Raw genomic sequence first — 24710 nt, forward strand, 5'->3', positions numbered from 1 at the left:
AGAATTCAGAAAATTAATCGTCAGATTACTTGGGAGCAATCAGAAGCAAATTCCTGATCTAAATGAAAAGTGCTCCCAAGAAATTGAGATATTAAAGAGAAGTCAGACAGAACAAATACTAGAAATGAAGAATTCAATAGATCAAATAAAAAATGCAGTGGAAAGCCTTAACAACAGAATAGGTGAGACAGAAGAAAGAATATCAGAACTAGAAGATAAATTTCTAGAAATATTACAGTCAGACCAAATAAAAGAAGAAGAAATTAGAAAACTAAAAAACATGGTTGGAAAACTAAGAGTCTATCAAATGACCCAACACACAGATCCTAGGAATTCTGGAAGGCATAGAAAGAGAAAGGATTAGAAGGCCTTCTTAATGAAATAACAGAAAACTTCCCAATCTGGAGGAAGAGACATCCAAGTACAGGAAGTACACAGAACTCCCAAGACACAACCAGAAAAGATCTTCACCACGACACATTGTAGTAAAACTCTCCACAGTGAAACATAAAGAAAAGATCTTACAATGTGCACAAGAGAAACACCAAATCACATTCAGAGGAAATCCAATTAAACTCACTGCAGACATCTCATCAGAAACTCTACAAGCAAGAAGAGAATGGTGAGATATATGCCCTTTCCTAAGAGAAAAACTGTCAACCCAGATTACCGAACCCTACAAAGTTCTCATTTATAAATGAAGGATCTTCCACAATAAGCAGAAATTGAAAGAAATTGTAACTACTCGCCAGTCCTATGAAAGATGCTTAAGAATGTGCTACCCACATAAACACAGAAACAGAAACATCACTACAAAAGAAAATGAATGCAGAAAATGGCCCAGCAAAAAGTACAAAAAGGAAATCCAAACTACAAAAACAGGACTATTTATGAAAACATGGCAGGGCAAAGTCGGTACAATAGTCACCCTGATTTAAGTGGTTTCAACTCCCCAGTTAGATAGACAGGCAGAATGGATTAAAAAAGAAAACCCATCTATTGTTGCCTACAAGAAACACATCTTACAAAGATGCACACAGACTGAAAGTAAAAGGAAGGAAAAAGATAATCCATGCTAACAGAAACCAAAAAAGAGCTGGCGTGGCAATCCAAATATCATGTAAAACAGACTTTAACACAAAAACTCTTAAACAAAGAAGGACACTATATAATGATTAAAGGGTCAATTCAACAGGAAGATATGACTATTATTAATGTATATGTACCTAATTACAGGTCACCTGGCTATTTAAAAGAAATGCTAATTAATTTAAAGGGAGATATAGACTCAAATACAATGGTAATGGGAGACTTCAATACCCCACTTTCAGCAATGGACATATCAACCAGACAGAAAATTAACAAGGAAACAATAATCAACACCATAGAACAAATAGACCTAGCAGATATCTACAGAACCTTCAACCCTACAGCCACAGAATAGCCATTTTTCTCAACATTGTGTGGAACTTTCTCTAGGATTGACCACATTCGAGGCCATAAAGAAAGCAAATTCAAAAAAATTGAAATCATGCCATCCATCTTCTTGGACCATAATGCAATGAAGCTGGAAATCAGTAACTCATGAATCTCCTGAATATATGCAAACACATGTAGACTGAACAACATGCTCCTGAATGCACAGTGGGTCATAACAGAAATCAAAGGAGAAATCAAAAGATTTCTGGAAACAAATGAAGATGACAACATAACATATCAAAACTTATGGGAAACTGCAAAAACAGTGTTAAGAGGAAAGTTTAAAGCAATTGGTGCCTACATTAAGAAATTGGATGGAGACCTCTGTATACAATGTGGAATATATGTAGGTGTGTGTAGACATTTTGAAAATAGTATAATGAGGGGCTGGCATTGTGGCATAGCAGGTTAAGCCACCACCTGCCATGCCAGCGATGCATATGAGTATCGGTTTGAGACCTGGCTGCTCCACTTCTGATCCAGCTCTCTGCTGTGCCTGGGAGGGTGGTGGAGGATGGGCCAAGTCCTTGGGCCCCTGCACCCACATGGGAGACCCAGAAGAAGCTCCTAGCTTCAGATCAGCACAGCTCCAGCCCTTGAGGTCAACTGGAGAGTGATTCTGCGGATGGAAGACACCCCCCCACCTCTACTTCTCTGTTTAGCAAACTAAACCCAAAACTAGTAGAAGATAAATAAAATCAGAGAAGAAATCAACAAAATTGAATCCAAAACAATCATAAAAGATCAGCAAAATGAAGATGTTTTTTGAAAAAACAAAAATGTCACACCATTAGCCCAGCTAACCAAAAAAGGAAGACCCAAATCAACGAAATTAGAGATGAAAAAGGAAATGTAACAGACACCACAGAAATAAAAAGAATCATCAGAAATTACTATAAACAGCTGTATGCCAAAAGACTGGGAAATTTTTAAGAAATGAATAGATTACTAGGCCAGTGCTGCGGCTCACTAGGCTAATCCTCCGCCTTGCAGCACCGGCACAACGGGTTCTAGTCCCGGTCAGGGCACCGGCACCAGATTCTGTCCCGGTTTCCCCACTTCCAGGCCAGCTCTCTGCTATGGCCAGGGAGTGCAGTGGAGGATGGCCCAAGTCCTTGGGCCCTGCACCCCATGGGAGACCAGGATAAGAACCTGGCTCCTGCCATCGGATCAGCACAGTGCGCCGGCCGCAGCGCGCCAGCCACAGCAGCCATTGGAGGGTGAATCAACAGCAAAGGAAGACCTTTCTCTTTGTCTCTCTCTCTCTCTCACTGTCCACTCTGCCTGTCAAAAAAAAAAAAAAAAAAAAAAAAAAGAAAAAGAAAAAGAAATGAATAGATTACTATACAAATACAACCTACCTAATTTGAGCCATGAAGACATAGAAAACCTAAACAGACCCATAACCAAGAATTGAATCAGTAATAAAGACCCTCCCAACAAAGTAAAGCCCAGGACTAGATGGCTTCACTGCTGAATTCTACCAGATAGTTAAAGAACTAACACCAATTCTTCTCAAGCTATTCAAAACAATTCAAAGGGAGGGAATCATCCCAATTTTTTTCTGTAACACCAACATCACCGTAATTCCTAAACCCAGAAAAGATGCAACAGATAAAGAGAACTACAGACCCTTTTTTATTCTATCAGTTAGTATTTGCAGACACTAGTCTTGTTTGACTCTTAGACCTATAAGTGTGATCAATTATGAACTGAAATTGATCACTTAGACTAGTGAGATGGCATTGGTACATGCAATCTTGATGGGATTGTATTGGAACTAACTGAGAATAAAAAAGGGAGAGAACGATCCAACATGGGAAGTGGGATACACAGCAGACTTGTAGAATGGCAGATGTCCTAAACAGCACTCTGGCCTCAGAATCAGCCCTTAAGGCACTCGGATCTGGCTGAAGAGCCCATGGGAGTATTTTAGGCATGGAAAACCAAGATACTCTGGGGAAAAAATAAATAAAATAAATGAAAGGTCTCTGCAAGTGAGATCCCGATAGAAAGAATGGGCCATCAAAGAAGGAGGTACCTTTCTCTGAAGGGAGGAGAGAACTTCCACTTTGACTATGACCTTGTCTAAATAAGATCAAAGTCAGTAAACTCAAGAAGCTGCCATAGCCTTGGAAACTCATGACTAGAGCCTAGGGAGATTTCTGTCATCATAAACAAGAGTGTCAAATTGTTAATTCAACAACAGGAGTCACTGTGTACTTACTCCTTATGTGGCATCTCTGCCCTTAATGTGTTGTCCAATGTGAAGTGATGCTATAATTAGTACTGAAACTGTATTTTACACTTTGTGTTTCTGTGTGGGTGCAAACTGATGAAATCTTTACTTAATATATACTAAATTGATCTTCTGTATATAAAGATAATTGAAAATGAATCTTGATGTGAATGGAATGGGAAAGGGAGCAGGAGATGGGAGGGTTGCGGGTGGGAGGGAAGTTATGGGGGGAAGCCATTGTAATCCATAAACTGTACTTTGGAAAATTATATTTACTAAATAAAAGTTTTAAAAAAGAACTACAGACCAATTCCCTGATGAACATAGACACAAAAATTCTGACCAAATTAATCAAACATAACATAAGAAATCATTAACCTGGACCAAGCAGGATTTATCCCTGGTAAAGAGGGATGTTTCAACATTCACAAATCAATCAATATGATGCATCACATTAACAAACCGAAGAACAAAATCTATATGATTATCTCAATATATGCAGAGAAAGCATTTGATAAAATACAACACCCTTTCATGCTAAAAAATCAGCAAATGGGGTATAGAAGGATTATTCCTCAACACAATCAAGGCAATTTATGAGAAACCCATAGCCAGCATCCTATTGAATGGGGAAAAGTTGGAAGCATTCCCACAGAGATCCGGAACCAGACAAAAATGCTCACTCTCACCATTGCAATATAGTCCTGGAAGTTTTAGCCAGAGCCATCAGGCAAGAAAAAGAAATCAAAGGGATTCAAATCTGGAAAGAAGAAGTCAAACTATCCCTATTTGCAGATGACATGATTCTATTTAAAGGGGATCCAATAGACTCCACCAAGAGACTATTGGAACTCATAGAAGAGTTTGGTAATAAAATAGCAGGATATAAAATCAACACACAAAATCAACCTTTGTACACATAGACATTGCCACAGCTTAGAAAGAACTCCTAAGATCGTTCCCATTCACAATAGCTACCAAAAAAAAAAAAAATACCTTGGAATAAATTTAACCAAGGATCTCTACAATGAGACTTACAGAACATTAAAGAAAGAAATAGAAGAAGACACAAAAAAATGGAAAAACTTCCATGTTCATGGATTAGAAGAATCAATATCATCAAAATGTCCATTCATCTGAAAGCAATTTAGAGATTCAATGCAATACCAACCAAAATGCCAAACACATTCGCCTCATATCTAGGAAAATTGATGCTGAAATTTATATGGAAACCCAGAAGACATCGATTAGCTAAAGCAATCTTATACAACTAAAACAAAGCCAGAGGCATCACAATACCAGATTTCAAGACATACTACAAGGCAGTTATAACCAAAACATCCTGGTAATTGAACAAAAACAGATGGATAGACCAGTCGAACAGAATAGAAATGCCAGAAATCAATTCAAGCATCTACAACTAACTTATATTTGACTGAGTAGCTAAAATCAATCCCTGGAGCAAGGGCAGTCTCTTCAACTGGTGCCAGCAAAACTGGATCTCCACATGCAGAAGTATGAAGCAAGAACTCTACCTTACACCTTACATAAAAGCCACTCAAAATGGGTTAAAGACCTAAATCTATGACCCAATTCCATCAAATTATTACAGAACATTGGGGAAACCCTGCAAGACATTGGCATAGGCAGAGTTCCTGGAAAAGACCAAAGAGGCACAGACAATAAAAGCCTAAATTAACAAATGGGATTACATGAAATTGAAAAGCTTCTGTACACCAAACACTCAGGAAAGTGAAGAGGCAACCAAGAGAATGGGAAAAAATATTTGCAAACAATGTAACTGATGAAGGATTAACAACCAGAATCTACAAAGAGATCAAGAAATTCCACAAGAAAACAGCCCAGTTAAGAAATGGGCCAAGGATTTAAACAGACATTTTTCAATACAGGAAATCCAGATAGCCAACAGACACGTGAAACAATGCTGATATCACAAGCTGTCAGGGAAATGCAAATCAAAACCACAATGAAGTTTCACCTCAAACAGAATGGTTTTCATACAGAAATCAACAAACACATGCTGGCAAGGATGTGAGGGAAAAGGTGCCCTAATCCACTGTTGGTGGGAATGTAAACTGGTAAAATCACTATGGAAGACAGTTTGGAGATACCTCAGAAATCTGAATACAGAGCCACCATACAACCCAGCCATCCCACTCCTGGGAGTTTATCCAAGGGGATTGAAATCCACAAAAGAAAATAGTTATCTGCAGCCCCATATTTATTGTAGCTCGATTCACAATAGCTAAGACATAGAATCAACCTATGCCCATCAACTGAAGACTGGATAAAGAAATTATGGGATATGCACTCTTTGGAATTCTAAACAGCTGTAGACAGACATTTGCAACAAAACAGGTGAATATGGAAACATTCTACTTAGTGAAATAAGCCATTCCCTAAAAGACAAATAACACATGTTCTCCCTAATCTAGGATAAGTAAGAGAGCACCTAAAAGGAAACTTGCAGAAGTGAAATGGATGCTATGAAAAACAATGGCTTGAACAGCCCTTGTCTTGACTGTCAAGGAATAGTTTTTTATTTATTTCACTTTTATTTGTTTTCTTTCTTAATACCATTGGTTGAACTCTTTATATGCATATGATTAATTCTATGTTAAGTAAATTCAATTGAAAATAGATCCCAGTAAAAAATGAGTGGGAATAAGAGAGAGAGGAGCTGTATAGTTCTACATACATTCCTACAGACTTCTAACAGTAAAGCTAAAAACTTGCCATGAGACTCCAAATCCCATTAAGCTCGGTGTTAATAATACCATCTTATATGTTAAAGTGATCATATTAAGTGTTTAATTGATCATATAGATAGGATTAAGTGTCAAAGGGATCATATAAATAAGATCAACTGTCTGGTAATAACAGTAGATAGAATTAAAATTAATACCTGGATGGGGGGAATGGGACCAAGGGTGGGACACTGAGGTAACATTGGCTGTAAAGAGTGACCCCCAAAATTTAATAAGAACATTTTACGTAAAGCTGATTTCTTCCCTCAGGTTAGAGAATCAGTGATAAATCGTTTCCTGATTGCAAAACATCATTTTCTTCTTACTGATTTGGTAGTAGAAGAAGAGGTTCCCAATATCAGGTAAAATAATTAAAGCCACTATTATTATTTCTTATAAAATGTTTTATTTGCTTCTGTTCTATGAAAGGTGTCATGTACTTTTTTTTTTTAACAATCATATGGTTTGGGCCAAGTCTAATAATGGAGACCAGGCTACGCCTGATTAAGGCCTTGTGATGGCATCAGCTTAGACATTTCTGTGAGGACAAGTTGCCTTCCAGCCTCTCTTACCACCCTCCAGTGGAGCCATCGGACCTCCCACTCCTTCAGAGTCCAACTCATCAGCCTCATCTAATGTTTCCCCACTTCCATTTCTCTCCTGCACACACTCCCCCTACCTTCCTAATCTCCCATTGCCAAGGCTTCCTCATAACCTCCTGTCCATAGTGGGCAGTGGAGGTGGCTGAGTCCTTGCCCTCTGAAGTGCTGGCATTGGAGGCTTGGTCCCGGCACCACGCTGGGAGGCAGAGAGCTGGGGTGTGTGCTTATTGAAGGTGAAGGGCAGCAGAGAAAATGGATTTTGATGTGGAAATCGGGAATTAGCTCCCTGTTATTTAGAACAATCCTCGAATGTTCTCATCTAGGGCTGGGTGCACAAAAGATGATGGCTAATTCCCCATAAGATGGTCCTGTGTGGTCCGTTAACTTCATGACCTGTGAGTCAATCTCTTGGTCTCCTAGGATGGCTATTCCATATGATTTACTTCCTCTCCACATACAGTTGAGAAGGATACAAAAAAATTGGCCGGCGCCGCGGCTCACTAGGCTAATCCTCCACCTAGCGGCGCCGGCACACCGGGTTCTAGTCCCGGTCGGTCGGGGCGCCGGATTCTGTCCCGGTTGCCCCTCTTCCAGGCCAGCCCTCTGCTGTGGCCAGGGAGTGCAGTGGAGGATGGCCCAGGTGCTTGGGCCCTGCACCCCATGGGAGACCAGGAAAAGCACCTGGCTCCTGGCTCCTGGCTCCTGCCATCGGATCAGCGCGGTGCGCTGGCCGCGGCGGCCATTGGAGGGTGAACCAACGGCAAAGGAAGACCTTTCTCTCTGTCTCTCTCTCACACTGTCCACTCTGCCTGTCAAAAAAAAAAAAAAAAAATTGTCATCCGCGTCAGCACCTTTCCTTGGCTCCACCTCCGTCCATGCACAGGGGGGAGGCCACACCCACACAAATTCATTCAAAGCCTCTCTCTTTACTCCTGGCCCAGAGTCTAGTCATTGAATGTTTTCGCAGTCATGAAGATTACACTTAGAATAGATGATGATTTTTCACATTGTTCTTTTTCTTTTCTTTTTTTTCTGCTTTACTTTCTGCATTAAGTTCTGAAGGCTCAGGGTATGTTCTTTCTCCTTTTAATTTCAGTTTGTTCATAGTTTCTGTATGTGATGGGCCCAGCCAACATGGTGCTGCCATGCTGACTGCTGTGGAAGCATCACACACCCTGGGAGAGGGAGGGAGTGTTGGTAAAGGGAAGGGGTTGTCACGTCGGAACCCACGGCAAAGCCATATCTCTGAGGCCCCCAATTGGGATTAGGTGACCATCCCAGCACTGTGACTGAGGATAAGTGCTATATAGCCTGCGGCTTGAGGTTAAACCCCAGCTCCTTCTCCTATTAAGAAGCTTTTAGCAAATAATAATAGCATCTCTTAGAGCCTCTAGTTTCTAAACTGAAAAATGGGACAACTAGTATACTTATATAGACCAGCAACTCATACAGGAGGTACCTAGAATTCTCTTTGATACCTCAAGGGTGAGTCTGCTTGGCAGCTCTTATGTGCAAGAACCTGGCGATCAAATGGAAACGGCAGCTCCTGCAAACCTCCTGGGATTCCTCTGGGCCCCCTCTGCCGTGCCTAGACAGCAGCTGCTGGGCTCTCATCCTCAGCAAAGATGGCTGCAGTCAAGAGGCCACTCAGCTGGTTCTGATACTGGGCAAAGAACCATAAGCACCAAAGCCTGAGACTGTACATAGCTCGTGCTGTTCTGTGGCTCTGTGGCAAGTCATTAGTGTCAGCTTCTGATGCAGAGTCACACCTGTTTTCCTCTTCACCCTCTGGGCTAGAACGTATTTGCTTCATGCATCTTTCTCCCTCAAATCACTGGCCCTGTTGTCTTCACCTTCCTGGAAGAGTTTGTTGGATACCATCTCAGGATTTGGAGAGATGAAAGAGCCTTCCACTCTTTGTCCACACCCTTCCTCCTGCCTCCATCTCCTCCTCTTCCTCCAGCATAACCACTGGCATCATAGTCATTGTCATCATCCCATTGTTAACTGAAAAGTCAGAATCTGGTGGAGAAATCAGAGTTGACGTTCATTCAGCAAGTCAAGTTTAGATCTAAACTCAGAAAAAACCAGTCCGATGCTGAGCTCACATGTCTGGGTTCAAGTTACAGGTCTTATACTTTTCTTACAGGGTGAGTCTATGCATTAAGTCAGGTTAAACAATGCTGACTTGTATTTGGCTATTGACCACATTGAAAATCGAAGAATACCTCACTGAAAACTGGAGAGTACTTGGTACCAGCTAGCAGACTTGGTTATTGATTAAGCAGGGGCATTCCCATCCCACTCTCGTTTCCACATGGGATGAAATCTATACCTATATGCAGGAGTCATTCACCCCTCTTCCCACATGGCCCTAAGAGGGAAAGCTCACTCCTCCTTAATGTATGGTAGATGTTCCTTGCCCTTGTTCAGGGTTGAGGTTGGTTGCAAGGCTCTGTTACCTGGGAACTGGGTAGCACCTTCACAGTACTGACAGCACCTGGGTGACTTGGGCCTCTACAGGATTTAAGTTCAGGTCATTTTAGGCATCCACAAGGTGCTAGACAGCTACGGGTATGCTCCGCTCCCCTCCTCACTTCATCCTCTCAATGAGCGCAGGAAGTAGGTATTACCCCTTTTTACAAGTGGTGAAACGGAGACCTACAGAGGTGAAATTATTTGCTCAATAGCAAAGAATGGAGCCAGGATTCACACCCAGTTCTAGCTCCAGAGAGCAAGAGACCCCAGGAACTGCCCCCGAGGGCAGGTTATACCCACAGTCACGTGACCAGAGTATGTCCTAACAGGTGCTCAGAAGAGCAAGTGCCCCTTGCAAATGTAGCTGCTGCTTTGCAGGAGACACTGGTCCTGAGAGACAGGTCAGCCTGCCATGGGGAAGGCAGACAGGGAAAGAGAGGTATTCCCTGTGTGGGGACTGGCAAGAGGAAAGGTGACAGACAGGTGGGAGAGCACAGGACACATGTGAGGGACTGGTGCATACGCCGCAGAGATCAAGGTAGAAAATGCAGGCAGAGCGGTGCTAGGGCTTGTTTTCCTCGTGTGAGTAGCAGCTAGAATCAACCTTAAGAATCCATGCAGTGGGATCCTCCTATGCGGAAATTGTTAGACTGTTTCCACCCTCCTTAAAAAGACAAAGAGCTGTTCAGGGGCCTAGGAGAGAGCTCAAGGCCGAGTGGGAGTCATTTCACAGTATCCAGACCGCTGTTTTCCTTTGGGTCCTGACTCTCTCCTGTGTCTGTTAGCATTCTGGGCCTAAGCCTTTTCAAGCTGGCAGAACAAAAACGACCACTGAGGCCACGAAGAAAAGGCCGGAAGAAGGTGACCGCCCAAAGCCTCTCGGACGGAGACGTCAAGCTGCTGGTGAACATTATCCGGGCTTACGACATCCCAGTGAGGACACCGACGCCAAGGTGAGAGCGCTTGGAACAGCCCTGGGTGGCAGGTGCTGGGCCCCAGCCACGTACAACCTTCTTTATGGCGGCTCACTCTTGTGCTTAGCATAGATCTCAGCAGGGCCTGTGAGTTCTCGCTGGCAGCATGGCCCTCCTGTTTGCAAGAGGTTGCAGTTCGGTCAACTTAGGCTACAGGGATCGGAGTGGGTGGGTATTGGAAACATCTCACAGAACCCAAGACAGGAGGCAAAGCTGAGCTACGTGGTAGACTGCGGGGACTAAGAAGGAACTCCTGAGGCCCCTCCATCTGTCACTCGATTCCCTGAGTTTCCATCATGTTCCCCAGGTGCTGGAAGCGGTCCCTGCAGCCAGCTCCCAGCAACCAGGTATCATCTCAGGAGAGGACCTGAAGGTGCTAACTTGGGTCAGGATTGATCCATGGTCTAATTACCTACAGCCAGAGAGGCAAGGGAAGGACCAGCCATGGAAGTGGGAACAGTCCTCAGGGAAGAGGGTGTGAGGTGTCTGCCGTGGTTCTGGAACACACGTGCTGGGAGCGAATGTGACTTCTCTTTTGTTATGTTCAGGGAGATGGGTTCTGACTACCATGGCTCACTACCCTGGGGGCAGTGGGGAGCCCTCAGCCATAGGCGTTTCCTATGCCCTCGCAGAGCCGAGACAGGAACTGCTTTTGGCTGGAGCCCTGATTAGGGTAATGAGAGAAAGTAGCATTTACTGGATATTCACCATGGTTCCAGCACCGTGCTAGGCACATTTGCCCATCTTATTTCATTTCACGCTCAACTACCATTACTCCCTTCGTTTGACACAAGGAATGAGGCAGGAAGGGGCTTGTCCTGGTCATTGAGCTGCATTCCCTGTGTCACCTTCTTCCCCTTTAATGTGTTCCTTCCTCTCACTCCAATATTCTGCCCTAGTTTCCTATTTTTTTATTTAAGGGAACAAATTTCATGCAGTTCATATATAAGTTTCAAGAGCATAATGATACTTCCTACCCTCCCTGCCCCGCCTGCCTTCACAGTTTTCCTTCCTGGCTGCTGCTTTGACCTGTCACAGGACATCCTGTCATCACCAACCACTTCCAGTGCTTTGTGCCCTGGAATCTGGCCCATGGCATTGCTTTCCCCAGCCCACAGGCAACCCTTTCACCCCGCTTGCCTCAAAGCTCAATTCTGTGGAGTGAAAAGCTGTTTTAGTAACAGAACACATAGGTGTTTCTTTTATGGTTGTCTATATAATAGTTCAAGTAGTGCAGCCTTTCATTCACGTGTCTCAAGGAAGGTAGTTGGTCCTCCGTGCTACACATCTCAACCGAGCTGCATCAAGACAGCTCAGAAGTCAGGTTTCTGCTAAGCCTGCCTGAAACTGTACCTTTCCCTTGCTTGCACCAACAGGGCTCTCAGCTCTGCACTCCTACAGCCTGTGCCCATCCCTCTAGTCTGACAGTTATTTCACCCATGAAATTACGTTTGCATTTCTGTCTTCTGGTCTAGACTGGGCTGAAGCAGGGTCTGACTTGTCTTTGCAGCCCCACAGTATAGCAGGTCCTAAGTGAATCTTAATAATTAATTGACAGTTTTGCAAAGAGAAAAGGTATTTTTTTTCTGGTAGCCATTAAATTCCATGTTCAACTTTGGACCCTGAGCTGTGAAAGGTTTTGGTAGAAAGGGACGATGTATACTTTGCCCAGTGACGAATGCAAAAACCCTTGGTAAACCTTAATGTTCAGTGCAAATATGAATGTGGGTTATTGGTTGAGAGTAGGGGGGCCTGGTAGATTCTCTGGAGATAAATTTCATTAGTTCATGTAAGAATAGCGGCTGAAAAAGGAAACGGAGTAAACTCATTGGTCCTGACTCAAGCTGGGAGTCCCTGAGCCTGCTTTCCCAGGGAGACTGGCAGAGGGCGCTGTCTGGCCTGGGATGTGCAGCTCACCTGGGGTCAGTGGTGAGCGCAGGTTCAGTGAACATTTGGCACAGCAGGTAAGCCATGGCTTGGGATGCCCACATCCCACTTCGGCGTGCCTGGGTCTGAGTCTTCTCTTCATTGTGGCTTCCTGCTAATGCACACACTGGGAGGCAGCAGGTGTTGGCTTAAGTAGCTGCATCCTTGCCAGCCATGTGGAAGACCTGGATTAAGGTCAGGGCTCCTGACTTTGGCTGTCATGGGCATTTGGGGAGTGTAGCAGCAGACGGGAAATCTCCTTCTGTCTCTCTGCCTCTAAAATAATAAAAACTTTAACCTTGGGCTTAATGGAGAGAGGGAGAGAGGGGGAGAGGGAGAGGGGGGAGAGAGAGAGAGAGGGAGAGGGAGGGAGGGAGGGAGGGTGAGAGAGAGAGAGAGAGAGAGAGAGAGAAAGAGAGAAACTGCTGTGGAAGAGAGCTAAAACTGGGTGAAGACAAAGACAGGCAGGCTGGTTGGGAAGCTCAAGAATCTGCTGAGCGCCTGCAGCTCTCATTCATGGAGGAAAACCTGGTTCCTGTCCAGGCATTCCTGGGAGGGAACGGGAGAGGAGGCGGCTTCCTCTGTTCTCAGCCAGACACACGTGCCAGAGTCAGAAGGCCCTGGTAATCGTGAGGAGGCTGGAGAGGATCAGACCCTCCTGATACCCTTCTGAAATGTCAGTGGCTTAGAGAGAGTGGACTGTCACAGCCGCCAGCAGCACCATTCATCTTTGAGGGAAGCATCTTCTCTAGACTCTCATTTATTTCCACGTGTTTTCCCTTCTAGCAAATTCCAGCAGCCATCAAGGACTTCAAGGACTTTCGTCGAAAAGCATGCTGCCTCCCCAAGCACACACAGCCCCACCCACAGTGCTGACTACCCCCTGGGCCAGGTGAGAGAACACAGTGCCAGATTTCACCTTGAATCTTGCCCCTTATTGCTTTTTTAATTTTTAAAAATTTTGTTAATTTATTAAAGAGTGTTCCCATCTGCTGGTTTACCTTCCAAATTCCCACAATAGCCGGGGTTGGGTTGGGGCTGGAGTCAGGAGTCGGGAACTTAGTCCAGGTCTCCCATGTGGGTGGCAGGGACCCAACTACTTGAGCCATCACCTGCTGCCTCCCAAAGAGGCAGGAAGCTGTGTCAGGAGCTGGGGCTGGGTATGGAAGGCAGGGACTGATATGGGATGCAGGCATCTTAACCAGTGTCAACAGCTAGACCAAATGCCTGCTCGCACCGCTTCTGTTTAAAGACTTGCCAATAAGCCTCACAAACATTCTTGCTTTCCACTTCATTTTCTGTAGAAACATACTATTAGGAAACACATTCTACCTCTGCTAAGAAGCGAATAATTCTACTGACCTTATCGACTCATGATCTGCTCTTGGTTTAAGGTTTTGGTACGCCCCTTTGTAGAAGTCTCTTTTCAGCGGACGATTTGCCATACAACTACAGCTGAAGGGCCAAACCCCAGCTGGAATGAAGAACTTGAACTTCCATTTAGGTAAGCATGTTATTCTCATTCAAGAACTATAAGATACATTGAGGAAATGTGGAGGAGATAAAAGACTCAGAAGAAAATGGCTTAGGTGAAAGATTTGAAATTGACACATGAGAAAAAGATCCAGGTGTCCTGACACCCAAGTCCTACATCTTCCCTTCTCTCCCACTGCTCACTCCATCTAAGAGTAAAAATGGAAGGGCCAGTGCGGTGGCACACCAGGTTAAGCTACCACCTGCATTGCCAGATTTCCATATGAGCATCAGTTCAAGTCCTGGCTGCTCCACTTCCTTTTTTCTTCTTCTTTTTTTTTAAGATTGATTTTTATTTATTTGAAAGAGTTACAGAGAGAGGTAGAAACAGAGAGAGAGAGAAGTCTTCCATCCACTAGTTCACTCCCCAGATGGCCACAATGGCCAGAGCTGTGCTGATCCGAAGCGAGGAGCCTGGCACAGGGGACCAAGGACTTGGACCATCTTCTACTGCTATCCCAGGCCATAGCAGGAGCTGCATCGGAAAAGGAGCAGCCAGGACTAGAACTGGCCCCCACATGGGACACCAGCACTGCAGGCCAAGGCTTTAACCCGCTGCACCACCGCACCAGCCCCATGCTCCACTTCCGATCCAGCTCCCTGTTAGTGGCCTGGGAAAAGCATCGGAGAATGGCACTAGTCCCTGGGCCCTGCCACCCATATAGGAGAGCTGGAAGAAGCTCCTGGCTTTGGCCTGGCCCAGCCCCAGTGGTCGTGGGCATTTGGGGAGTGAACTAGTAGATGGAAGATTTCTCTCTCTCTCTCTCTCTCTCTCTCTCTCTCTCTCTCTCTCTCTCTCTCTGTAACTCTGCCTTTCAAATAAATATATAAATCTTTAATAAAAGAATAAAAATGAAGAAATATCCAACTTTTGAGATTTGGGCTCATTTTTGGCTCAGCGTCTTGCACCCCAAGGTTTCTCGCTGACTGCTCACACTGTCCCTACTCTGCTTTTCTTTCTTACCTTCCGTCCTTAGACAAACTTGGAACCTCCTGGTTCCCATCAACTACACTTTCTCCTTCATCAGAAATACTGTGGCCTTTCCAAAGTCTGGTCAAAGGATTTTTTAGATATTTAAAAGACATTATTTCAATGTTGGAAGGGATCTTAGAGATTATCTAGTCCAAGCTTCTACTCCAATGGAGAAGAAACTAAAATCCAAACAGCCATGGCGACTTCAAGTCACATAGTAATGAGAGAAACCAGGATTAACATGAGCTAAGTTAGAAAAGAGGGCAGAGACCACAGTTATACATGGAGCAAACAGAAGAGTTGAAGGCAAATGCTCAGTAGAGCACAAACAGTACCCTAGACTCCCATCGTGTCCTGGAGAGAAATGCTGGACCAGGCCAGCCTGGTCTTGGCTGGGTTGTTCCAGCCAATGAACCTCACCCCTACATTGCTTTACTACTACATGGGAAAATAAGTGAGAGGCCGTACCCATTCGACTAGCCACAGAGTAAGAGGAGGTGAGTGACAGAAGCCCTGCTGGAGTCGAGAGTTTCAGAAGTCCACAGGTGGCTCGAGTTTCAGTTGCAGACCTTGAAGCCGCCCATCGAGTCACCTCTGTCCTGGCCGGTGAGCTCCTCGCACAGCCTGCCGTGGAGGGTGGGGGAACAAGCCAGCAGAGGGTGCTCATTTCCTTTCCACTGTAGGCACTGTATTACAGTACCCAGAAGCAAATCCTCCTGCCTCTGCTCCTGTGTGGGTCTTTTTTCAAGTGTTGACATTTAAATGCTCATCATCTCTGATCTGCCTGTCTTCACGCTTCCTGGGCGTGGTTACTTTGCAGGGCTCCTAACGGGGACTATAGCACAGCCAGTTTGCAGTCTGTGAAGGACGATGTGTTCATTAACATTTTTGATGAAGTGCTGTATGACGTGTTAGAGGTACGTTCTCAGTTTCCAGGAAGATACCTGGACCTGTTTTCATTTCTTCTACCTACTACTGATTTAAGTCCAAGCACATTTTCCACCTATCTTCTGTTTTGAAATCTTCAAAACTTGATAAGTATAAATGAGGAGAGGAGAAGAAAGAGAATTAGTTCTTGTTTTCAGTGGAGTATCTGTTCTACCCTAGGAGTTTGCTATGTCATTTCCATCCGTTGTCTTATTTAGTCCTAAAATAACTCTGTAGAGTGTTGAATCTCCAGTTTATTGATGAGAAGACTGAGCTTCTGGAAGGTTAGATGACACAGACTCAAAGCCACTAAGTGTCTAAATCAGAATCCGATTAATATTCTAAATGCACGTGTTTCGACTACAATCCTGCTATCAGCTAGTGTCTGGAGTTCCTCAATAGTTATCACCGGGGGCCAGTGTTGTGGTGTGGCAGTTAAAGCTTCCGCCTGCCCACCAGCATCCCAGAGGGTGTCAGTTCAAGTCCTCATTGCTCCATATCTGATCCGGCTTCCTGCTAATGCACCTACGAAAGCAGCAGGGGATGATGCAACTACTTGGGTTCCTGCATCCACATGGGAGACCCAGAGGAAGCTCCTGGCTTCTGACTGGCCCAGCTCCTGTTCTTGTGGACATTTGGGGCATGAACCAGTGGATGGAAGATCTCTCCTCCCCACCCCCCTTTGCAACTCTGCCTTTCAAATAAGTAAATCTTTACAAAATAAATAAATAGTTATCAACGCCCACCCTTCCTTTAGGATGACCGCGAAAGAGGACGTGGAATCCACACCCGTATTGAGAGACACTGGCTGGGATGTGTGAAAATCCCATTTAGCACAATATATTTCCAATCAAGGGTAAGCGTAAGAAGTCAGAATTCTATGGGAATGGGGAGGGATATGCATTTTTCCAGTGAAAAGTGTTTTGTGGGGTCTACCCTCAACAGTGAGAGAATATATATTTGTGCAAGCCCTGGGAAAGATAAAAGCCACTGTATAAAGCCATTGTTCTTATGTCACATCTGCATGACTTACTAAACCTCTGTGTTCCTTACAGTGAGTAGTCAATATACTACGTTCAAATCGGAGAATTTTTTAAGCACTTAGGTGGTAATGAAGCAGAAGTGGGGCAGAGTGAGAACTTGTCCAGATGACAGTAGCAGACCAGATTTCTGAAAGAAACCTGAAGAAAACAAGCAGGACAGTGATGGCCCATTTAACCAAGTGCATTCCATTAATATCCCCACAAGTCTGTACTACTTAAAATTGGAAAGATGTTAGTATAGACATGCTCAACAGGGACCTCCTTCAGAGTTAATGATTTTGCTTACAGGGTTCCATTAGACTGACAGCCCTTGAATGACTTGGTAGCCCTAACGTGGGACAATTAAAGATTCTAAAGCTGCTTCAACACCCCAGCATTACATCCATGCCAACAGGCGGTTACGTGCGCGGTGGTGACTACACCGAGTAAATGCCTCCTGTACCACGTAATCTCCTGCAAGGCCAAGGCCAAAACTCAGAGAGGCTTGCGTTGGTTGGAACCTCCAGGAGCAATATTGCAGGCCTCCCTTGGCAAAGGGAGCGTCTACAGGCTGTGCTGCAGTGATGTGCCTCCCAGAAGCTTTTAGTCTTTCAATAGGTTTTAAATCTAAAAAATTAAAAGCACATCATTTTGCAGTCAAACTGCCTGTGATAGTTGGGATTACACATTTGAAAGGATAGTCAGAAGTGTTACTCCAAACCCCTTGATGAGTGAATCTCCTTTACTGCACCCTGTAACACCTGTGCAGTTCGTTTTCTTTCTAACAGCTCTGTCAGGAGTGTCTTCGTTGAACTCTGCCGTCATGTATGACTTCCCTGTCATTCCCTCTCAGGTCCTGGTTCAGCTCTCTGGAGGTATCCATGACATCAGAATCCCGATTCCGTAATAATTAGTAACTACATGTATTGGGTGTATCTTACATACCATTATTGAATTCTATGTGATTTGTGAATTTCAAATTCTAGTACTGAATAGTTTTGTTGTACTAGGCAATCTAGTAAATTATTGCTTTCACTTCCCAAGGACTGCAAAGTTCTCCTTTTGAAGCTGTACATAAATCAGTCTCCTTCTCATTACTTTGAGTCAGTTTGTCCTCTTGACAATAGTTCTTCCATTCAGCCCACATTCACCGAGCACTCACTGGTCAACAAAACACTGCTATCCACCAAAGAAGGACGATGCACAAGGGGGTAAAATATGGACTCTGTTCTCGGAGAGCAATTACCTGGAATACAACCTGGGAAGGCAGAATGCATTCATGTAGCAAGTGAGAGAAACCAACTCTATGAGAGGGTGGCAGAGGTGGAGACAATAAAGCCGTTCGTGAGAGACAGTGTTTGACCTAAGCCTTGAAAAGTGATGAGAATTCTGAAAGGTGGAGAAGGGAAGCTGAACGTTCCAGAAAAGAGGAACGTTGACTGGGTACTCACCTTGTGCCAGGCATTCACCATGGTGTTTGATACCTGCTGAGTAATTCTTTACTCCAAACATACTGCAGGGGTAGCAAGGTTACTGCCTCCTTTGTCCAAAAGCACTTGGGGTTTATCCCAGGATTTGAATTCGGGACTTCGGATAAACAGATCCTTCTCTCCCAAAGGGGAAAGGAGATGGAAATATAGAACCTTCTCTGAGGAAAGTGTAGGGAGACAGGCTGATGATTTGACCTGTTTTTACTAATTCATCAATTAATAGTTGACACTTGCCTTTGAACTTTAGTTGTAAAATCACAGGCTGTTTACAAAGTCGTATGTTCTTCACAGATCGATGGAACATTTAAAATCGATATCCCCCCAGTTCTTCTGGGCTACAGTAAGGAGCGAAGCATGATGATTGAGCGGGGTTTTGATTCTGTTCGAAGCTTAAGTGAAGGCTCCTACATCACCCTGTTCATCACCATGGAGCCCCAGCTGGTGCCTGGAGAGTCAGTTCGAGAAAAGGTAATTTTGCTGGTAGTCTGGGAACCCAGGGTCTGGTGTTGATGGGACGTGACCAGTGCCTGCCAGGCTGTGGTTCCATAAATCTGGACTGTGCTGCACTGCACAAAGTCCCCCTTACTCTAATCTCCATGTGTTATCCCTTCAGTTTGGACAGAATGATGGTGAGAGAACAGATGTGTGCTTTTGAATTTTCACTGAGCCGGTAATTAGGTCAGTTAGCAACTTAAACTTTTAGGCAAAGCAAGACAAATACAAACATGCTCTGCTTTTAGAAGAATTTCTTTGATGTGAAGAAAATGATACATGACACACTAAAAAATGACTTTGTTCTTTTATTTGACATCTGTTGGCAAGCATGCTGAAATATGTCTCCATGTCTGTCTGCACATGCATTGAGTCAGTTCATAGGGTCTTAAACCTGGATGACCCGCATGGGTCACCGCCATTCAATCCATCAAATATATGCCCAAGTGCTCCACTAAACTTTTTTTCTAAGTTTTATTTATTTATTAGAGAGAGAGAGAGAATCTTCCATCTGCTGCCCCATTCACTGCCCAAAGGGCCATGATGGCTGAAGCTGGGCCCATCCAAAGCCAGGAGCCAGGAGCTTCCTCTGGAACTTCCACATGGGTGCAGGGGCCTTAGCACTTGGGCCATCTTCTGCTTTCCCAGGCCATAGCAGAGAGCTGGATCAGAGGTAGAGCAGCCAGGTCTCGAACAGGTACCCACATGGGATGTTGGCACTGCAGGCGGCAGCTTTACCCGCTACACCACAGTGCTGGCCCCTAAATAGTTCTTAAAAGTAGGTTTCCAGAACTTCCATTTGTTAGCAGTTGTTTGCCAACCGTCATTGTTGGGAAGCTTTCTTGATGTAATCTCTGCTCCATTTACGCCTACTGCCTTACCAGATTTGGGAAAAAAATTTTGACCTCTTATTTGTATACAGACTAATACAATAATAGCAACCACTACCACCCCTAACATATTTTGAATCCTTACTCTGACCTCATTACTGTGTTTGGCATTGGATATATGCTGTCTCTTTCAAAACTCACAGCTCTCTTCTATAGCGTGTCTTCAATTTACAGATGAGGAAAATAAGGTTCAGTGTATCCGGGGGTCACCAGGCAGTTCCTAGGCGTTTGTCTCACTCTACATTGTGTATATACTCAGGTATAGCAACCTAGAAAAGCAGGTAAAAATTCCACCAAGCTTACAGTCACACATAAGAGCAAATTGTTAACTACTAAGTTACACTGCAAGGATTATTTTACTGGCTCTAATTTGTCCGTTGTTAAATACGGATTGAATAGAGGTGAAAAAAATGAGTATATTCTTGTTTCCAGTATTACAGTTTTGATCACAGAAAAGAACATTATTGCTGTCTCCCATTTGCAAGGCATTTACAGAGGACATGCAGAATTTCTGGGAAAACAAATCTACCAAAACTCAACCTCAAATACTAGGCTCTGTCACTAAATCTATGGTTTTCTAGAAAACACACTGGAATATATGCATTCTGAGATACTTTTAGAGAGGGAAGTACATAGATTCTGGCTGTTTGTCATCATGTATAAACTGAAGAGAGAGCTCACACACACGTTTACCCAGAATAATCCTCCCAGACAAAATTTCATTATTTCTGTGAATTCTTTTTTTTTTTTTTTTTTTTTTTTTTGACAGGCAGAGTGGACAGAGAGAGAGACAGAGAGAAAGGTCTTCCTTTGCCGTTGGTTCACCCTCCAATGGCCGCCGCGGAGGCACGCTGCAGCTGGCGCACCGCGCTGATCCGGTGGCAGGAGCCAGGAGCCAGGTGCTTTTCCTGGTCTCCCATGGGGTGCAGGGCCCAAGCACCTGGGCCATCCTCCACTGCACTCCCTGGCCACAGCAGAGAGCTGGCCTGGAAGAGGGGCAACCGGGACAGAATCCGGCGCCCCGACCGGGACTAGAACCCGGTGCGCCGGCGCCGCTAGGTGGAGGATTAGCCTAGTGAGCCACGGCGACGGCCATCTGTGAATTCTTAACAAGAAAAAACAGTCAGCTAGTACCCCATGCAGAGGGGAGCTTCCAAAGCGTGTGAGTGCAGCCCGTGCCCACGGGGGCGACTATGAGACCCCTGCACCCTGGCAGCCTTCCTGGGCCTGACTGTGTGTGCAGGACTCTGAGGCATGGACCCCCAAGTCCTGCAGCCTGCCTCCCCCAGGGCTGCTAAGCAAGCCGCAGCCACTGCCTCCGGTGGCATTTCACTGCCCCACAGTGGCTGTGTGAAGAAGTTCAATTAGTCCTCTACAGCCTGCCTTTGTAGCTGTTTGGAATAATTCCCTATGGTTTCTAAAAAATATCTACTAATGGAAAAGTTTTAAAAATTAGTAGAAACTCTTGAAATTCTTATTTAAACATCCCCTACTTTGTCTTGGTTAAATATACGTTTTAAAAAATAGGTTATTTCTGTTAATACCACCTTCCTCTCATGTCTTTTTTCTTTCTTTCTTGCCTCTGATAGATGAGTGTCATGCTTAAGAAGGTACCAAGTATTGTGTTTTACAATTCATCAACCGATAGTTACTTGGCTTTCATTAGCTGCTTTTGTCCCTTGCCCCTTGGAGGCAGGTGCTGTGTCCTGGTGCATGTGTGATCCCTAGCCATGAACTGTAGGTACAGGCAGTTCATGAAGAATGTCTGGCTTTGTCTTCTGGCCCATTTTATTTTGTCAGGAAGATTTTTAGTTGGCTTTGAACCTAACAAGTCATTGGTCTGAATGTTACATGAACACTAGGCACTACCTCTGTTTCCAAATCCGTAAGATCCCAAGTGGTTTGCAGAGACAGCGTAGCTCTGACAATTATGTCTGTAGGTTTTCAGAGGCAAGATAGACCCATTCATTTTTCTGTAAACATTTACAGTCTAAAGATCCAAGAATTAATCCACTTAAGAATTCCAAATTTCAAGTTGAGCCGAATTGTGAATTTATCAGCTCTACCTTGATTTGTTTCATGATAAGTGACCCTAATTCTTTTAGTATTTAGGTTTCCCTTGGCGCTTCTTAGACTGCCACATAGCATACTACTCCTTGGATTCCTGTTATACTGGTGACCTAAACAAGTATTAATGGATATTAGTAAGCTCCTCACCACTAGGTGCGGGAAGGGTCACAAACTTACTGAAACTCAGGCCCTGCCTTCAAGAAGCACTAGTTAGAGGGTCACCATATACAACAGAACACTCGGGTCCAAGTGTAGGAAAGGTTTAGACAACAGCTGTATTTTCAACTTTGAAGGCCAACAGTCGACACTGGTTGAAAATTTTGCTTGTTCTTTCTGGACAGTGCATGTAGATGTCTCTCTTAAATGTTCCCATAGTGATCTGTGTTTAGCCCCATAGAACCTTTGGTCAATTATTTTAAGTACTTGGTTGCTTATTAATGTCCTCCCCTAGACTAGAAGTTCCTTGAGGAAATTGTTTGATAATCATTTTTTAAAAAAGATTTATTTGAAAGAGTTACACAGAGAGATGAGAGGCAGAAAGAGGTCTTCCATCTGCTGGTTCACTCCCCAATTGGCCACAATGGCCGGAGCTGCGCCGATCCAAAGCCAGGAGCCAGGAGCTTCCTCTGGGTCTCCCACGTGGGTGCAGGGGCCCAAGGACTTGGGCCATCTTCTACTGTTTTCCCAGGCCACAGCAGAGAGCTGGATCAGAAGTGGAGCATCTGGGTCTCGAACCAGCACCCATATGGAATGCTGGCGCTTCAGGCCAGGGTGTTAACCCACTGCGCTACAGCGCTGGCCCCATAATCATTTATTTTGAATGCCTGGAACCTTTTAGGGATTCTTAGCAAACATTATTTTCAAAACATTGGATGAATGAGTAAAGAATGAGTTTAAAGGAATAGCAGTGAATTCAACTGGATTCTTCACAACACCCTTGTTTCCTAATTCTCCAGCTTCCTAAAATTACAATTATTTCGGACTTGACAATTCTAGGTCTCTGTGGCAGACCCAGCACAAACCCTATGAGCTCAGAGTCTTCATTTAGTTGTTTACTGTAACTCCTTTTGGGTAGCTGCCCTGTCCTGGCAGTATGGTAAGTGGTTACAATCATTAGGATGATGCTAAAATTCAGCTGGATGTCAGGGGACACATCCCATGAGAATAGACAGCAGGCTTTTGGAGATGCCCCTCTCCTAAACAACCCCTGTAACCACTATTCCAGCTTCTCACAGTATAGCAATTAAGTTAGAAATGGAAGCCACAATCCAGCCCTAATCATAAGGGGAAATCAAGAATAATTAGGATAACCTAGCTTCCATTTGAGGTTATAAAGAATGGGATGTTTTCCATTCATTCAGTACTTGCTAGATACTTCCTATGTGCTGGGTTGGTACTGGAGATAAAATATGAGGTCACAATAAAATCTGACTTCAGGAACCTTACTCTGAGGGGAGACAGAACTGACAAGTACCATCGGAGGCTACAAGTCTTACAAAGCGAAATGAAGCAGAGTACAGGGGCGTGGCTTGACACACGTCCTTCCTCCAAAGCAACAAAAACAGGCAAGGCCTCTTCTAAATTCTACTTCAAAATTAACTTTTCTAATGAGAGTTTCAGTTATCCTTGAAATCCCTTAAAATGTAAGCAACCATGAATAATCTTGTAAAAACAAATAACTGCTTTTTTTAATGCCATATTTTTAGCAACAGATTAGGGCAGGGGCTGACATGTGACTAAAGTCAACTGAAATGTTTTGTCTCTTAGTTGCTCATCTTGGATCAAAGAATCACTTAAAATACTCATTATACACTTGACATTTCTAGTTCTGCTTCCTTCTTCCTGAATGATCTATTGCTGTAACTTATTATAGTGATTATGGATTTGAAACTTTTAGCTTGCCCATTTATACCTATAACCTGGCAATCCAGTTAATCTGAATTACTTAACATTTGCACTTGAGATGTTAAATTTCTGAGCCCCCTCCCTCAAAACCAACATCAAAGTACACATATTGTTTAGTCTCATTAATCAGAATTAGTATGTCACAGCTTAATTTTCACACACGGTTTCATTAACCCAGTAGTTTCCACATGCCTGCTTCCTGTTGACTACTTTCCTTAATCCTGTTGAGTAACTACATATTGAACGAATCAGTCTAACTTTTCAAGTATAAACTAAAGCTGCAGGAATACCAGAGGCGATGGGTCTTACAAGGAGTGACTTGATCATCCCTTCCAAACCACACACTTCATTCATGTTGACTGGAATCTGAACATGTTGTGCTTTGTCTCCTTAATTGACTGTGAACCCCATGACGGCCTTCTTTTTGAAGTTTGACTCTCAGGAAGATGAGAAGTTGCTTCAAGCAGCAGAGAAGTTTCAAGCTGAATGTGCCCTAAAGTTTCCAAACCGCCAGTGCCTCACAACAGTAACTGACATAAGTGGAAAAACCGTTTTCATCACTCGCTATCTCAGACCTTTAAATCCTCCCGAGGAGCTCCTTACTGTCTATCCCAGCAATCCACAGGCAACTGCGGTGAGTACTTCATAGCCAGCCCATGCTGGTGCTAAAAATGTCCTAAGATTTCAATAGACTGTCACTTTAATTACCATAAGGGACAGTACTTGAGATACCGACTACATCAAGATTATTCAGGATGAAAGTAAAAAACTCTCCTATTACCACGAAGCTTGCTTTCTTTAGACTGGGATGATAATAATCCTTAGCTCATTCTTCCAGCCATTATTGAGTGCTCACTGTGTCCCTAGCACTCCAGTACATGTGGGGAAATTACCATGTGGAAGATACTCTACATTTTAAAAATGTTTTTCATGAATGTGTTT

At 44.0% G+C, this 24710-nt stretch overlaps 1 protein-coding gene across 12 annotated transcripts in view; it reads left to right on the forward strand.

Annotated features, from left to right (window-relative positions):
• CC2D2A (coiled-coil and C2 domain containing 2A) overlaps window positions 1-24710 on the forward strand; it is a 151019-nt gene that overhangs the window by 108475 nt on the left and 17834 nt on the right. For 4 of the 12 annotated variants that reach the window (XR_011386192.1, XM_070068049.1, XM_070068053.1 and 1 more), the window contains 10 exons: window positions 6757-6848; window positions 8143-8157; window positions 10352-10519; window positions 13253-13358; window positions 13861-13970; window positions 15793-15889; window positions 16657-16755; window positions 18703-18879; window positions 21383-21403; window positions 24199-24402. Coding sequence is in view for 9 of the 12 variants with exons in the window: in XM_070068049.1 (XP_069924150.1) it covers window positions 6757-6848; window positions 8143-8157; window positions 10352-10519; window positions 13253-13358; window positions 13861-13970; window positions 15793-15889; window positions 16657-16755; window positions 18703-18879; window positions 21383-21403; window positions 24199-24402 (1089 nt within the window). In the remaining 3 variants the exon portion in view is untranslated. The remainder of the gene's footprint in view (window positions 1-6756; window positions 6849-8142; window positions 8158-10351; window positions 10520-13252; window positions 13359-13860; window positions 13971-15792; window positions 15890-16656; window positions 16756-18702; window positions 18880-21382; window positions 21404-24198; window positions 24403-24710) is intronic. The other 8 variants (XR_011386193.1, XM_070068051.1, XR_011386194.1 and 5 more) reach the window with 5 other exon arrangements.

Source organism: Oryctolagus cuniculus, chromosome 2 (assembly GCF_964237555.1).
Source record: "Oryctolagus cuniculus chromosome 2, mOryCun1.1, whole genome shotgun sequence".
In the NCBI taxonomy this organism is placed as follows: domain Eukaryota; kingdom Metazoa; phylum Chordata; class Mammalia; order Lagomorpha; family Leporidae; genus Oryctolagus; species Oryctolagus cuniculus.